Raw genomic sequence first — 15,616 nt, 5'->3', positions numbered from 1 at the left:
CCTCCCTTTCCACCAAGTGGCACAGACCTGAGGGATCTTTTCCAAATCGTAAGGGTCACCTGGGAGAAAAAACAGAGAAGGAACACAACACAGACCTCAGTCTTGCCAGAACAACATCATTATCTGGAATGGGAGTTTTCTGTGGATCCAGAGCATGGGATCAGATCCCATTTGGACTTAATTTGGTCTTCATTAATTCACTAGGATGTAAAGGCAGATCGAACAGGCCCACGTGATTTCATAAAACTGCACATAGAAAATACAGACCAACACTTTAGGCATATAAAAATTGACTGGCATTTTAGTCACTGAAAATATCTAGGAAGAAAAAAAAAATATAGAAGATTAGTGACTATAAAATATTTGAGCTAAGTTTTGAAACAGTCAGACACATCATAATTGAAAAATGTTAAGCAGAATGCCATAGAAATTGATAACACAATGCAGCAACAAGTTGCATTGAACCGCAAGTAAGGACAAAAAAATTTTAAAAATTTTATTTTGAGAATTAATGACCAGACATTGTTCAGAAAAAATAACATTCTATTCTAAGTTTTTCAAATGACTGAAGAGAAACCTCAGTGTTATTTTCTTACGGAAATCAAAAAACTTCTGGAAATATAGACCTTTTTTTTTTCTCCATTTTGTTTTCTAACAAAAGGATTGCCCTGTGCTCATTGTTTCACCCAGCCACCACATCTCTATTCTGGGGAGTTTCGAACTCGCCTCTTTTCCTTGGTCCAAGCTTGAGTGAGGTCTGTGGCATCAGCCCAGCCATTTCAAGAAGAGGGTAATGCTGCAACTAAAATGACTGATCTTTTGCATTAAATGCAATAGGTGTCTAACTTTTACTCTTTTAAGTGACAGAAAATGACACTTCAGTAAAAATTAACCTAGGCCCACCACAGGAAGTAGAAGCTGGCTGTTACAAATCACAAGTTGGTTGGTCTTAAGTGCTTTTAAGGCTGCCATTCTTGCTGTCTCAGCATTCTTGCAATGCCTGCTGTTACAGTGCTCACTAGGAAGAAGAATTCGCTCCCTTCTGTGCATAGGTGAGAGGCCCAATCTCTGCCACAAGCCTGTGGAGGAGTGGGAAACTGATGCTAGAATTTCTAAACACCTCTTCAGACTTCTAACTGCTGGACCCTCTGGCTATTAGCTGCAAGGCTGCACTACTGCTCTTACAAAACTGTTGTAATGGAGTATCCAATTTCAGCAGAAAATCAAAGAACAACAAAAAAATACCTCTATTCTGTTTTCCTAAAAACTACCCCAAAAGAATATTTTGTAGGACATGCCTGTGCAGCAGCATACCTTTGCTTATGATTAGGGTTAATTAACTGAGTAAACTTTTAATGATACAGGGAATTAAAGTGATCTCTGGACTTTTTATATTATAACATGGGAAGCTATTGGTACTGGAAAAACTTCATAGCTTTCTCAGGCAGTGGTTGAATAGGTACTTTGTAATGAAGGCTTTGGTTCAGCATCTTTCTTTTACAAAGCTGGAGAATATCTGAAACAAAAGCTGCTTTGGCAGGATTTACATTTCCCTTTATTTAAGTATAGGGGAAAGCCTATACTCTGCTTTTGTAACAGCCATGGGCATGTAGGCTCAGGCAAAGTTGGTAAATCAGGTGATACCTTCTGTCAGTCCAAATGATTGAACTGAAAAACACAGACAAGCTTTGGGGCATGGAAGACCTAGGACAAGTCACATGTACTTGAAGCCCGTTTTTTCCAGCTATGATTTGTGATAATGAAAGGTACTACTTTCTCCTACAAAGCTTGTCTCTTATGTCCTTACAACATAACAGCTTCAACAACATTGCCATTATTGAAGTATGGGCATTGCAAGTAAAGAAAAGGGAAAGAGAGCTCAAAGATCATGTAAAAGCAAATATTGTTAAATCAAAAGAAAAAAATAACATGTGTAATGTAATTTTTAATACCAAGTTAAAAGAAATATTCTAAGAGATTGAGAACTTTGGGATATGTCTATATAGCCATTTGGCACTATTTATTGCCACAGAAATAACTCTATGGTTTTTTTATCTTAAAATGGAAGTTTGTGTTTTTTTCTCTCAGTTATGAAATGTTGGCAGTTTTCTATAAAAATATCAAATGCTTCAAGTTCTGGTCATTAAATCTTTGCTTTTCCACACAGGATCAGTAATTAAACTGACAAATACATTAACTAAAGTTATGCAAATAAAAAAACCCTTCATGATTTACAGCACAGATAAACTAAAATACTGCACTGCTTAATTAACAGATATACTCATGAGCTTTTTAACAGAAAGCAAGATATGTGAGATGCTTTAAGTAGAAGTTGCAATTTTGCAACATAAGTCTGTACAAAACCTCCAGGCAGCACGCTGTGAAGGAAGTACCTGTGTCCCAGGAAATGCTTTTTCCATAAATCCTTGTTAACAGTAGCTTTCCCCCCAACCCCAAACTATTTACAAATATATGCATTTTGCAAGCTCAAAGCACCTTGTTTCACATCTTTATGAACACATGCATTGACATTTCATCCTTTCATGTGCAAATTCTAAAATTCATTGTAGCCAAGAAAAGAAAAAAGTTAAAAGAGATCAAATTCTGTCTACAATCATAAGTGAAAGGATCAAAAATGTCAGATGTTGCAGAACACTGGCTCGTAACAGAGCTCTCTTTATTTTATTCACTGTTCTTGAGTCATTTTTTTCCTGTTTTTTTTCAGTTTGTTACAAAAAGCGGTCTTTTTTTTTTTTAAATTAAACAGTATTTAAACTAAACAACTCTTCATGCCATGCAAAAATAATATTTTATGCACTTTTTTGAGGCTTTCCTTGTTTTAGTTCATAGGCATTACTAACTGTGTTTTAAGAAAAGGTATTTTTATTGCTTTTGTAACTAGTCACATGCTAGTTTCACGCGTTGGACAGTAACCAGTTTCTCCTGGACTTGAATGGATTTCTGGGGCAAATAAATGGTTTTCCATTCTGTGATCTTCTTGGTTGCTGTCTTTCTTTACCTCACCCACAGCATGGTAAATGTCTTGAGTACAGTTGTGGCTCATGCTTTTGGGTGAAGAGCTGACCTGTGGCTCCTCTGTTAAATGGTTGCCATCATTGTGTTTATCCCCACAGCAATTTGTCTTGATATCCTGTTGCTTTTCATGTTGTATACCATGTAACTCCATAAATTCTTCTTCTTCTCCAGTGTCTATTTCAGTGAAGCTCCTCCTCTCTTTTGAAGGGAAAGTGAAAATCTTTTGTTTGGGAAAGAGAGGGGATGATTTTTTAACAGGTCCCTGACAAAGTGCAGATGCATCAGCACCAAGTAAAGGTCGTTCACCTTGGGGTGAATTTTCTTCTAGGAGAATAGTGCTGATATGCTGAGGGGTGACCTGTGTGAAGTCTGCTCCTGCTGTTACTGGCAGTGGCCTTGCAGTGCTAGGTGGAGTTTGTGGAGCACCACCTCTATTGTCTTTAAAATTAACTTTAAGTGATCTAGATTTTAATGGGTTGCTACCTTTCAGGGAACTTTTTGGACTTTCCGTGGCAGTGTCTAAATGCAAATGACCATGCAAAACAGTTTGGGATCCACTGCTGTCGCTGATAACAGCTCTGTCAATTGGATTATAGTCAAAGGTGACATCAGTTGGAGAAAACATTCTTTCTTTTGTGAACGGTATAAACTGAGAACTCCTTACTCTTTGGTTGTCTTCCAGGCCAACAGCATCAGCTGGAAATCTCATTTGCAAGTGAGAGCCAGGAAAAAGAGAAAGGGGAGACCTCTCAGTTTCCGTGAAGTCAGTCGCACAACTGGCAAAACTGTCAATACTGGATGTGCTTCTCATGTCTGTTATTATATCTGTAGGTCCAGTTGGCAACGGATCTCTCTGACCAGTAACTTCTTCCATTTCTATCTCTTCTTCATACATAGGTGGCTTTGCTGACTGGTCTTGGTAGCCAGCATTAAGATTAGGCTGAGAGTGAGTTTTAGTAATTTCATTATACAACATCTCCAGTTTTTGGGCACTGAGGTGCTGTGGGCTGGAGGATGCTGCAGCGTTGTTTAATTGCTCATGAGAATCTTGTTGACTAACTTCTTGGTATTTGTTCTCATAAGACTTGTTTGAGCTTGTTTCAGACATTGTCCTTCTGGCCCATTTCCACCGGCTTGGGGACAGGTGGTTGTCATCAGGTGTCTCCTTTGGATTAGCTGCTTCTCCCGGCTTACCTGAATCTACTGCTACATCTATCATTTCCATACTGCGAGCAAAGGCATCTTTCAAGTTCATGGAGACAATGCTGCCATTTCTTTTAGCTCTCTCAAGTGCTTCTCTTCTCTTAATTGCCTTCTCCTGTCTTTTTTGCTCCTTGTAAAACTCTGAGAAATTGTTCACAATAATTGGTATGGGCAGGGCTATGACCAGCACTCCAGCGATACAGCAAAGTCCTCCAACTATTTTACCTAATAATGTCTTTGGATAAATGTCACCGTATCCTACAGTAGTCATAGTGATTGTTGCCCACCAGAATGATGCAGGGATACTGGTAAATTTTGTAGCATCTTCATCCTTTTCAGCAAAGAATACAAGACTCGAAAATATCATTATTCCCATGGCTAAAAATAATATCAACAAGCCCAATTCATTGTAACTCCGCCTGAGTGTAAAACCTAAAGACTGAAGGCCTGTTGAATGTCTGGCAAGCTTAAGAATCCTTAGGATCCTCATAATACGAAATATCTGAACCACACGTCTGACGTTTTGGAACTGCAGGACACTTTTGTTGGACTCTGTGAGGAAAATGGTGACATAGTATGGCAAGATAGCCAGTAAGTCAATGACATTTAACGGGCCTTTGAAGAACTTCCACTTATTTGGTGAGGACAGAAAACGCAAAAGGTACTCCATGGTAAACCAAGCAATACACACAGCTTCAACGTGTGCTAGCTGAGGGTTATCATTTGGCTGCCCAAATTCATCTATTTCTTGAAGCTCTGGCAGTGTGTTAAGAGACAAAGCAATAGTGGACAGTACGATGAACAGAATGGACACAATGGCCAAAATCTGTAAAACAAAATAAACAATGTTTTGGTTAGACTGGTACAAGTGTATTTGTCAGGGCTTGCTTTAAATCCTTTCAAATGTGTGTGTGTCAAATAAACAATGAACAGTGGAAGCTGTTTTGGCTTCTGCATTCATTATTTTGCTTTAATGTTTTGATTTTTGCAGAGAGGAGACATTAGAATCATCTTAGACATGGTCAGAACAGGATGGTTTTACTGACTGCAGTAAACCAATTCATTTTGGAAGGCAAGCCATGACTGGCCTTAGCAATTTTAAATTACAATGGGAGGTGATATGTACTATTGCAAGCTGCCAAGTGAAAAATAGTTCCTGCTAATGTGCAGAACATTATTGGTTTTCTGCATGAAGGGTAATTATATAAAACATAACAGAGTGCAGAGTAGGGACAGAAATACCATGTGTAAACTGTCAATTTAGTACTAGATTGTGCATACCTTCCTAAATTATGAGCCACATTGTTCAGGAGACTAGTCTGGCTGAATTATCATATCTAGACAAATTTCAGGTGCTACAAGCATTGAAGGTACTAGCCCTGAATTAGGTTGAGAGCAAGACGTTAAAAAGTAAGCAGTAGTATCAAGGTGAACCCAGTTTCTCATCATGACTAAAAAGCACAAGTAGATGAATGCTTCCTAGAAATAATGTTCCAGTTTCTGTCTCAGGAGATAGGTCTGAAATGCTTTGTCATTCATTTTGATGCAGTTCAGGCACCTCCATACCTCACATCCTTGCACTTTACCTGGGCTAGGAGGTAATTCTCATTTACAGGACCAATATTATGAGAAAAGAATTCAATCTATCAGAGAACCTAATGATTTTACTACAAAGTTTATTTATTTCTACTCAAAAGAATATAGGCAGCTTTGTGGTGGTGTGAAGTGTTCAAGTGATGCAAAAGTTATTATAACACTTTACTTAGAAAAATATATTGTGTTGGTTAGAAGTCCTAAATAAATTCAGATTTCTGTTAGAAATACTAAAATAAATTGTTCTATTAGAAAAACTAAAATAAATTGTTTTCTGTTTGAAAGCTCAATTTAAGCTTATTCATAAAAGCATTTGCTCTCATTTCTCAGAAATGGTACTGTTAAATCCATTTGGTGATGTTTGGTATACTTCCAAGGACAGACTAAGTCTGACAAAATAGCTGTAATACCTAGGAAGTGTGAAATGCAGCTAAGAAGAATGCATGGGTGAGGAGTATATGGGGAGATATTGGTCACAGGGGTGATAACGGCACCAGGGATAGAAAGGCCACCTCACTCTTACTTTGAGAATAATAGCAGTCAGCCTGTTTCAGCTATGGGTTACTAAGCACAAATTCAGCTCTCTAAGCACTACCTGAAATTGCTCATTTGGCACCATCTCATACTTACGTGCCATCTTTAGCCTTTTTTCAGCTAATAATAGTACAGAACAGGTAGCACCTTTCATATTTTGGAGTATTCCAAACAGGTTTGTATCTCTCCCTACCAGGGCTGCTGCTTCTTTTCTTTTCTTTTTTTTTTTTTTTTAAACCATTTCTATTGGAGGAGTAAGATCCATTTATTTCTCCTGCCAAGTGAGTTGTGGAGCACCCATCTTCATCCTTCATACAGTCTGTTCAGAAAGTATGCTTTGGCTAATCTATCCTATTTAGAAGGACTATGCATCCCTTTAAAACAACAGCAAAAGAAGCAATTCTTAGTAAAGAACGAAGATAATAACACGTAAGTAGGCAGGGCTGATTAATAGAATTTGTGAATTCTTCTAGCTAGGACAGGGCAGACAAAAGGCAACACTATTGGAGAACAATAACTACCTTTCAAACTGTGAAATTTGCCTTTATCACTTTGAAGAAGTTTGAAGCTTAAATAAAGTATATTAGGTTCTCCACTTCACTGAAATTACTGTGAAATAACTAATGCAAGCTTGAGTTCTCCAGCATACTCAGTAACGTAACTGCACTTTCAGAATTCAAAGAACAAATAAGCATGGCACACATCTGAATTGTTGAGCTTGCAGTTTCTGTCAAACTGATTGCTTCCTCATTGTGGCCAGCATCACAACGTAAATAACAGCATAGGAAAAGCTACACAGTACCAAGACACAATTACTTGACGTGTATTGTTCTTAAAATAATAACATGTCTGCCTCCAGTTTTTCATCAAACTGGTTTTCATTAGAAAACACTGGCATTTTGGTCTGTCACAGGGATTTTATTTTATGCCCAAATGTTCACCAGCATACAAAAGATCCTGGGAAAAGAGCTGAGCCAATGTACAGCACCCTTTCTTGGGCTGTGTGTCAATGCTAAAACTTCATGCATTTCACAGGTCTTGAATACAAAACTTTTCTATTCAGACCTATCACCCAAGGTGTTTTATTGACAACAACCATCTATCTGTCTGTTCCAGCCATTCATTCACATGCTGGTAACATGCAAGCCTGAACTCTGCCAGCTATTTGAATAAAATCTACAGATTAGTGGGGCTGGAATTGTTAATGTTTTATATATATCACCAATAAGTATAAATCTTCACTCAATGAAAAAATTTTACTGCAAAAGAAAGCATTTTGATTTCTCCTCATGGAAGAATCTCAAGCTTTTTTTCTGTCTGAGACTTCATTATGTAATTAAAGTTGTGCATCATTCTACACATGGTCTGTTTTAATTATTGCTAATTATTAGATTTTATAACTCATTAGGCAAAGAACGGCAGAGGATCACCAGGAAGAACAATGAGAAAAAGAAGTCGAAAAAAAAGGAACTCCCTGCTCCCTGTCTACATAAAGAACACTTTGCAGACAGCATTATCCTGGTAAATCCAGGCTTATATTAACAGAAGTACTGAGTATGTAAGAAAGCCATGTAGCAACCAACTCAACCAGCTATGCTGATACAGGAGAGTAAATAACCCCTCTGCTTTACCAGCAAAACTTCCTGTGTTCTGAGCATATTTCTGGAAGTGTATTCTGGACTGAAATGCCTGGAAAAATTAGCATACTCCAGGTAGCAATCTGTGACCACAATTTAGGTATCTAATACTTGACATACTATAAAATATATAATCTGCATTTCAGAATATAAACAACAGTCTGTTTGAATGAGTCATTCTGGCAGTTTATGTCATTTAGCTATGGCTCCACAAAACAACATAAAAATCCAACTCATTAACATTTAAAAATATTTCCTTATAAATTGCAAAATGCTTCTAAAGGAATGCATATACTTAAATACCATTTCTTTGGGATGGATACGAGACATTTGAATCTGCTGCTGATGCAATTAATAGTAAAACATTCCTCAAATTAAAGATGCAGTCTTAACAGGCTTCTCCACATACTATTGTTCTGATTTTTTTTGGGGGAAGCACAGGTAGCAATCTGAAAATGTAGTGGTTTCCTAGTAAGAAATTGCCACTAAACTCTAATTTTTCCTGTGCATTCATCTCATTATTCAATATTGCCAAGACTGTGAGGATTTCTGCATAGAATGAGCATATGATTGAGGGAGAAAGGACAGATGTAATGATAAATACATCTTTCAATGTGCAATCAGCTAAAACTGTATTAGCATTGTTGTTTCCTTAGTTTTTTTTTTGTTCCAGAGTAGGATCCAGGGTAGGATCTAGACAATTAAAATAACAGATAGCAGTATAGTCTCATTACTTTTCAAATCTCTAGCCTCTACAGGTGCTGAAATTTATCAGACTCATATATTCTTCTCTTTCTGCATTTAAATGTATGGTAAATAATATCTTCAAATACTACTCTGGCCATATCTTTAGCTCTGACTTTAGAAGAAAACTCAGAAAAAGTAGTGATTGTTCAGCTTTTCAAATACTTCTCATAACTGTTTTCTGGAGAACAGTATCAAACTTCTTGGGCCCTTAGCTATATGTTCTTCAAAGTATCTGCTCTTGGGAAAGAGGTGCCTAGATCTAGATTTAGGTAGAGAGATAGCTGGAGTTGGTCTAAGTTCTTCAGAGAAACCTGAGCGCTACCGAGTGCTGTAGCCAGCAGGCCACGCTGTATCTTACACGAAAGTGTCCTCCGCCTGTAGTAAAGAGCTCCCAGATTGCTCCCAGACAGTCCACTGACTCACAGACACACTGGCAGAAGGAGAAGCTCAGGTTTTCATTTCTCTGAGGGAGTAAGCCCATGACAGTGGAGGACATATTTGTATGCATGATGAGAAGTTTATACAATTCAGTTTGAATCAGCAGCATCCTTTACTGTCAACAGACTTCATATTGTGATTTTGAGTTCGCAACTGAATGGAACAAAAAGTTCTGCTCAGTAGGAGCACTGTCTTCTAAATCTGCCTAAATATGTGTATGTTCTGTTCTTCACAACTGCGACTATCCAAATGAGATGCTCATTGGAGCAGCAAAGACGACACTATAAATCAAGCTGCCTTCCAGTTATAAGCATTATCACATAAGGAAATTCAAGAATAACTAGCACATCAGTCTGTAGAAATTTAGGGGAAGGGGCCATCACACTTTCCTTCAGTAATGCAAAGGAGAAGCCCATTTTTATGTTTTTACAAACTGGATAAGTAGAAAGATATTTTACCAGCTTATGATAGCACTTTATCAGCATAGCACCGTGGCACTGCCTTCACTAGCTGCCACCGCTATTCCTTGCTAGATATTGCAGAACAAGGTCATGAGATGCATCTCCGTCCCTGGTCTCTTCATTACCTCCCTTCAGTGTGTCCCTGGGACTTCCCAATTACAACGATCACTACTTGCTTCTGGCCTATGATTCTACATTGTGCCATTCTGCAGAGAAGACTGTATTCAGCTCACACATGCCTGCTGGCAATTCTGCACTCAAAATCTGTACCCGTGTGTCACAGCTCAAATCAGGAACAGCCCCGCAGACTTAGAATTCTCTTACTTTGAATCTGAGGTTTCAACAGAGCACACTGAAAAATTTCAGCAAAGCAGCAAGACATTTTGCTGATAACAAAATATGGCTCTTACTAGCTAGTGCTCTTTATTAACATAAGGTCTTTGGCCAGACAAAATGAAAAAAGAGACAAATGGGGACAAACACTGCTTGGATTTGGTTCAAACTGGAATGTGATATAGTTATGCCGAGCCTTAAGCGTGCCCAATCTAGTAATTCTTTCTTCAATACTGAAAATTATGTTAGAATACGGGTGTTGTACATGTTTGCATATACTCCTCCCCTTAAGTCACAGAAAATTTCATTGCTGGTTACAGAAATTAGGCCAATTTAAATTTATCCTAAAGCTATTACTAAGAACTAAATGAAACATCAGCCTCCAGTTGAATCAAGTACCCTGACCTCAATCTCTGCTTTCTTATTAGTGGAACAGAGTCAGTACTTGCAAAAGTGAAAACAAAATTTCATGATATAGTAAGAAAGAAGTTGATATCATTCTGCCATACCATCTCAAAACAGGCATCTTCTGTAGTTATCTCACAGGGAAAATTAACGATGCTTATGCATATCTACCCTTTCAGACTACACATGTAATCTGTTTATACTTCTCTAGCATAACCTCTGACTGCAGACTCCTAGCACAGGTCTAACAGCTACAAATAGAATAGAATGTTTAATTTCTGAAAAATAAGATGTAGGAGAGTAGAAAAATTTAACAGAATAACATAAATTTACTTCAGTTTACAGCCCTGTCACAATTGCCCTTTCAGGAACACATCTGATAATGGTTCTGAAAGCCTGCTTAATCACTGAACAGCCTCTCTCTGCTACTCTTGATCTCCTTTCTTGATGACATTATTTAGAATTCTGACCTTTCATTTCCATTTTTTTCCTAGATAATTTTATTAATATTTTTAAGGACTCAATTTGAATGTTCTTCATTGATCTTTCAGGGATATTCATTAAGCCTGACATTAACCTCCATATATGACTCTTAAGCTCTTAGTATTGTATTTACCTAGTATTTGAGTCATGCAGAGTCTTTTCTTTGTCTCTTGGAACTGGGATGAATGTCACCTCAAAAGCTTACTCTAGAAACTCTCGTTTAGGAGATTTTTCACCAAAGATATCATGACTGGCTCCATACATTCCCTATCGTATTGTTAGATTTGAGAAGTGGCTACTAGTTCATGAGTAGATGAGCAGCCACTGCTCTGTCTTCAGCTTGACACACCCAGGTTCCCATTAAGGTAGTGAATACAAGTACTTCTAGATGTTTATTCATGGTTCCATGAAGTCCAGTAGTGACTCTACCTAAACAGTCATTTCTTAAGTGGCCAGGAATTTGCTATGCTATCGAGATCATCCAGACTGTGAGCCAGTACGTGTAGTAGTGAAACTGAGGGCAGGTAGTCAAAGGGGTTGCATTTGCTTCTGCAATGTGACGTCCTTCAGGTCTGTCCCTGAGGAGGCTCAGGGTGGGTAGTAGTTTGCTTCACACCAATGTCAGTATGCATAGGAAACTAATGATGATAACAGCAGTTTGATCATAATGATAACAAGCCTAGCAGAAAGAGTAATTGTGGAGACATTTTATAGGGAAGAAGGACTTGATGCTGTGGGCCTTGTTGACATCGAGCAACTCTGACAAGACCTTGAAACAGAGAGCTGAGAGAAAAACAAGAGCTAGTTTGGTGGGAAGAAGAAGCAACTGAGAGAAAAAGAAAAGAAGAAAAATATCAACATGGTTAATTTTAGTGTAACTTGTTTATTAGCATGTGCAGTTGTTTAGCCAATAGTATGTTAGTAATGGCCTCATGGACAACCACCTTTAGCCAGTAATACACGGTAGATAGCCTCGTGGACAGCCTGTTATGTAACCCAAAAGGATATATAAAGAAACAAGTAACTCAATAAAGGGTCTTCAATCCACCAGATTGAAGTCCATGTCTCAATCCCCTCGTCAAGTAATAACAGGTAGTTAAAGCTGAGATTTTACCCCTAAGTCACTCAGACTTCTTCAGGCATAGCTATATCCAAGCAATGTAGTCTGAAACTGGTGCCGGTACATTTACCTGACCTGAGTAACTACGACTGCCTTGGTACATCCTTCACTTCAGAAATTCAGCATAAATCATTTCTGTGTAGTTGATATGCTTCCTGCTTAAAAGCCCTGCATGAACTACAGTTATTCACAGAACCTTTCTATATCTATCCTTCTGCCACTTTGTGCTGACCTTCCCATTTCATTGACTTAGATATACCCTGGAAGACCTAGAATTTCAGAAGGGATAAATCTTCTTAGGAAAGTATCCTATGTTCTTTGAAAGCAGCCTGATATATTTCTGATTTTAATTAACAGCAATGAAGTACAACTCTCCTGTATTCTGTTCCAGGTAAATTACTGTGGTTTTGTATTTATGCTTTTAGGGAAACAATAGAAGAATACAGCTCTCCTGCAGTCTGTGGTGGGCAAACTGTATTTAGTTAATGACTTGATTATTCCTTTAGGGAAGGATGACTTTGGGATTTGCTCCACTTAGAATTTTAGCATCAGGATTTAGTAAAATGTATATTTGAGCATTTGATTATGGCAGAACATAGAGATGGCTTGGTATAAGGCAATCTTCCAGTTGATAATATGGGAAACTGAGAACCCTGGGAATATGGACTGGATCTCTGTGAATCTGAACACAGAGGCCATTAAAGTCTATTAGAACACTAGTGGAAAATCAAATAGAACATTGCTAAAATTTGCAGGATGTATTTACTAAAGGTTGTGACCAAAAAGTGGTGATAGAGATCTTGGAGAGCAGAGAAGTTGCACTAGGCACAAGTAACAGGCAATGGATTGCAAGTGTGACCATTAGCTGGATCTTCAGCACTACCCCAAAAAAGACTTCTGTAATTAATTAGGAGCAAAAGTTGAGGATGATACTGGGAGTATCTGCTAGACTGGCAGACCTTAAGTCGTCACAGATGAAGACAATCTTCATAGTTTTGAAAGAGGCATATGTATTCAGTTCAGCATCAATGGAGAAAACCCGGAATACTGTTATTTGGCACAAGGCTAATGAGCATTAGTTTGGCCTTGTTAATAGATGAAAATCCATATGAGGTCAATTCTAATATTTTTTGTTGGAACAGCAAAAGTCTATCTCAGCAGGAAACATGAAGCGCATTATTTACTGATAAACAGCAAAATCCACACTAGTATTTAATGTACAAGAAAGGCAGATCCAAAGTCAGTGTAAGTGAATGGCTTTATTTTTTTTCACTAGGAATTGGATAAGCCTGTGAATTTGTCTGTCACATTATTGACAGAATTGGAGCTAGTACCTGCTTGAAATTATAGTGTAACTAGTATAATGAATTAAATCATTTAATGTAATGCAGGGTGCAATGAAAAAAAAGTATATCTAGCTAAAGCTTTATTTGCTCTATATGAATGGCAGAAATTTAACTCCGCATTACAGATAAAAGATTATCTTCAAGAGTCATGTTAAAGGCTTAATTTATAAAACAGCTTTATGTCTGTGTAGTTTTTTGATGTCCCTAAATACTATTTTTAGATGAAAATATTTGCCTCTATGTGTAAGAAATGACAGTTAAATTTATCAAAAGTAAATAAGATGCTTTTAAGGAAGCCCCAGCATGTTGTCACTCAGAAGTTTTTTAAACCTTTGATGATCATAAGTGACATGTTCCTTATGATTAGCTTGTGTTTTGCACTAGCTGTCTTAATTTTCTAGTAGTGAAAACTGACTGTTGTTACTGAGACGAATGTACCAGAATCTTCAAAATTTCCATCTAAGTCAGGACAAAGAGCTGGCTATTTCCAACTCTTTCACATAGCCAATCATATGCAAGATCTGTTCTGCACACCTTGCACACACAAAACATTGGTTCCATTACCAGGAATTTTATCTTCAAAAAAACCCCAAGACACAACCCACCCCACCTCCAAAATCCCACACGAGGTTATTCCCAGCAAGGAGACCCGGTGGGATTGGAGAGCGGGTGGTGGGACCCAACGAGCGGTGGGAGCCAGCGGAACTGTCCCCCTCCCCAGTGCTGAACATGGGACGCAGTGCCACGCTGTCGTGGCGCATTCGCTGTTAGAATGCTTGTGTCCTATCAGCTTAAGTACATGAAGACATGGAAAGTATACAATTTATAAATATAATACTGGCAGAATGCATATAATGCCGGCACAATATTTGTTTCTCAGCAGAAGTACCATTGAAGTAAGCGGGAAAATATCTCTATTAAATAACTTATTAGAAACACCTGGCAAATCATGGTGGGAGTAAACAAGTAGGGGGAGTGAAAAATCACAGACCAGCTGTTGAGCTCTGAGAAGTTCTAGTACAGGCTGTTGAATGGATATAATGAGGAGAATCAATGCACCTGATGGACAGATTTATTCTGATGCTACCGACTATGACACTATTCAACTAGTGCACCCTCAGCAAGTTTGCAGATGACACCAAGCTGACTTGTGCAGTCGCCACATTGGAAGGGTGGGATGTCATCCAGAGCGACCTGGATAGGCTGGAGAAGTGGGCCTGTGTGAACTTCATGAGGTTGAACAAGGCCAAGTGCAAGGTCCTACATTTGGGTTGGAGCAATCCCCGATTTCAATACAGGACAGTGGATGATGTGATTGAGAGCTGCCCTGCAGAGAAGAATGTGCGGGTGCTGGTTGATGAGAAGCTTGACAGGAGCTGGCTACATGTGCTCGCAGCCCAGAAGGCCAACTGTATCCTGGGCTGCATCAAAAGAAGCGTGGCCAGCAGGTCGAGGGAGGTGATTCTGCCCCTCTACTCCTCTCTTGTGAGACCTCATCTGGAGTATTGTGTCCAGTTCTGGAATCCTCAGCATAAGAAGGGTATGGAGCTGTTTGAACGGGTCCAGAGGAGGGCTACAAACATGATCAGAGGTCCAGAGCATCTCCCATATAAGGGCAGGCTGAGAGAGCTGGGGTTGTTCAGCCTAGGGAAGAGAAGGATCCAAGGTGATGTTATAGCGACCTTCCAGCACCTGAAAGGGGCCTACAAAAAAGCTGAGGAAGGACTATTCATAAAGGCTTGTGGTGATAGGATGAGGGGCAATGGGTATAAACTGGAGAGGGGCAGATTTAGACTAGACATAAGGAAGAATTTCTTCACTATGAGAATGGTGAGGCACTGGCACAGGTTGCCCAGGGAAGCTGTGGCTGCCCCATCCTTGAAGATGTTCAAGGCCAGGTTGGATGGGGCAGCCTGGTCTAGTGGGAGGTGTTGCTGCCCATGGCAGGGGTGTTGGAACTAGATGATCTTTAAGGTCCCTTCCAACCCAAACTTTTCTGTGATTCTATGATTCTAACTTAAAACAGAAAGCTGTATGTAACTGTTTTGAGAAAGAAATGCCTTGGAAATAAGAAATTAAATTTCTTGCTTCTTACTCTTTGTATCTGCCATTTAGTTTTAGTGGAATTTGTTTACATCTGAGTCCTCAGACTATCAACCAGGACTGTTTGCTGACAACGATATTAAGTTTATTGTTTAGACTATTCTCATTTATCATCTTTTTACCATTGTATAAGACTATCTTTTAGTAATATAATACAGTGAATAAGGATGATCTCCT

General features: G+C 38.7%; 1 protein-coding gene across 1 annotated transcript in view; it reads right to left on the bottom strand.

The window, feature by feature from the left end:
* Positions 1-1,853: 1,853 nt before the first annotated feature.
* Positions 1,854-15,616, bottom strand: part of KCNB2 (potassium voltage-gated channel subfamily B member 2) — a 183,220-nt gene continuing 169,457 nt past the window's right edge. The window contains exon 3 of the mRNA XM_069854257.1: positions 1,854-5,065. Within this exon, the coding sequence (XP_069710358.1) occupies positions 2,903-5,065 (2,163 nt within the window). The 3' untranslated portion in view covers positions 1,854-2,902. The remainder of the gene's footprint in view (positions 5,066-15,616) is intronic.

Source organism: Phaenicophaeus curvirostris, chromosome 3, assembly GCF_032191515.1.
Source record: "Phaenicophaeus curvirostris isolate KB17595 chromosome 3, BPBGC_Pcur_1.0, whole genome shotgun sequence".
Classification (NCBI taxonomy): Eukaryota; Metazoa; Chordata; class Aves; order Cuculiformes; family Cuculidae; genus Phaenicophaeus; species Phaenicophaeus curvirostris.
Note: the sequence above shows the minus strand (reverse complement) of the source record. Positions and strands in the feature narration are given on the sequence as shown.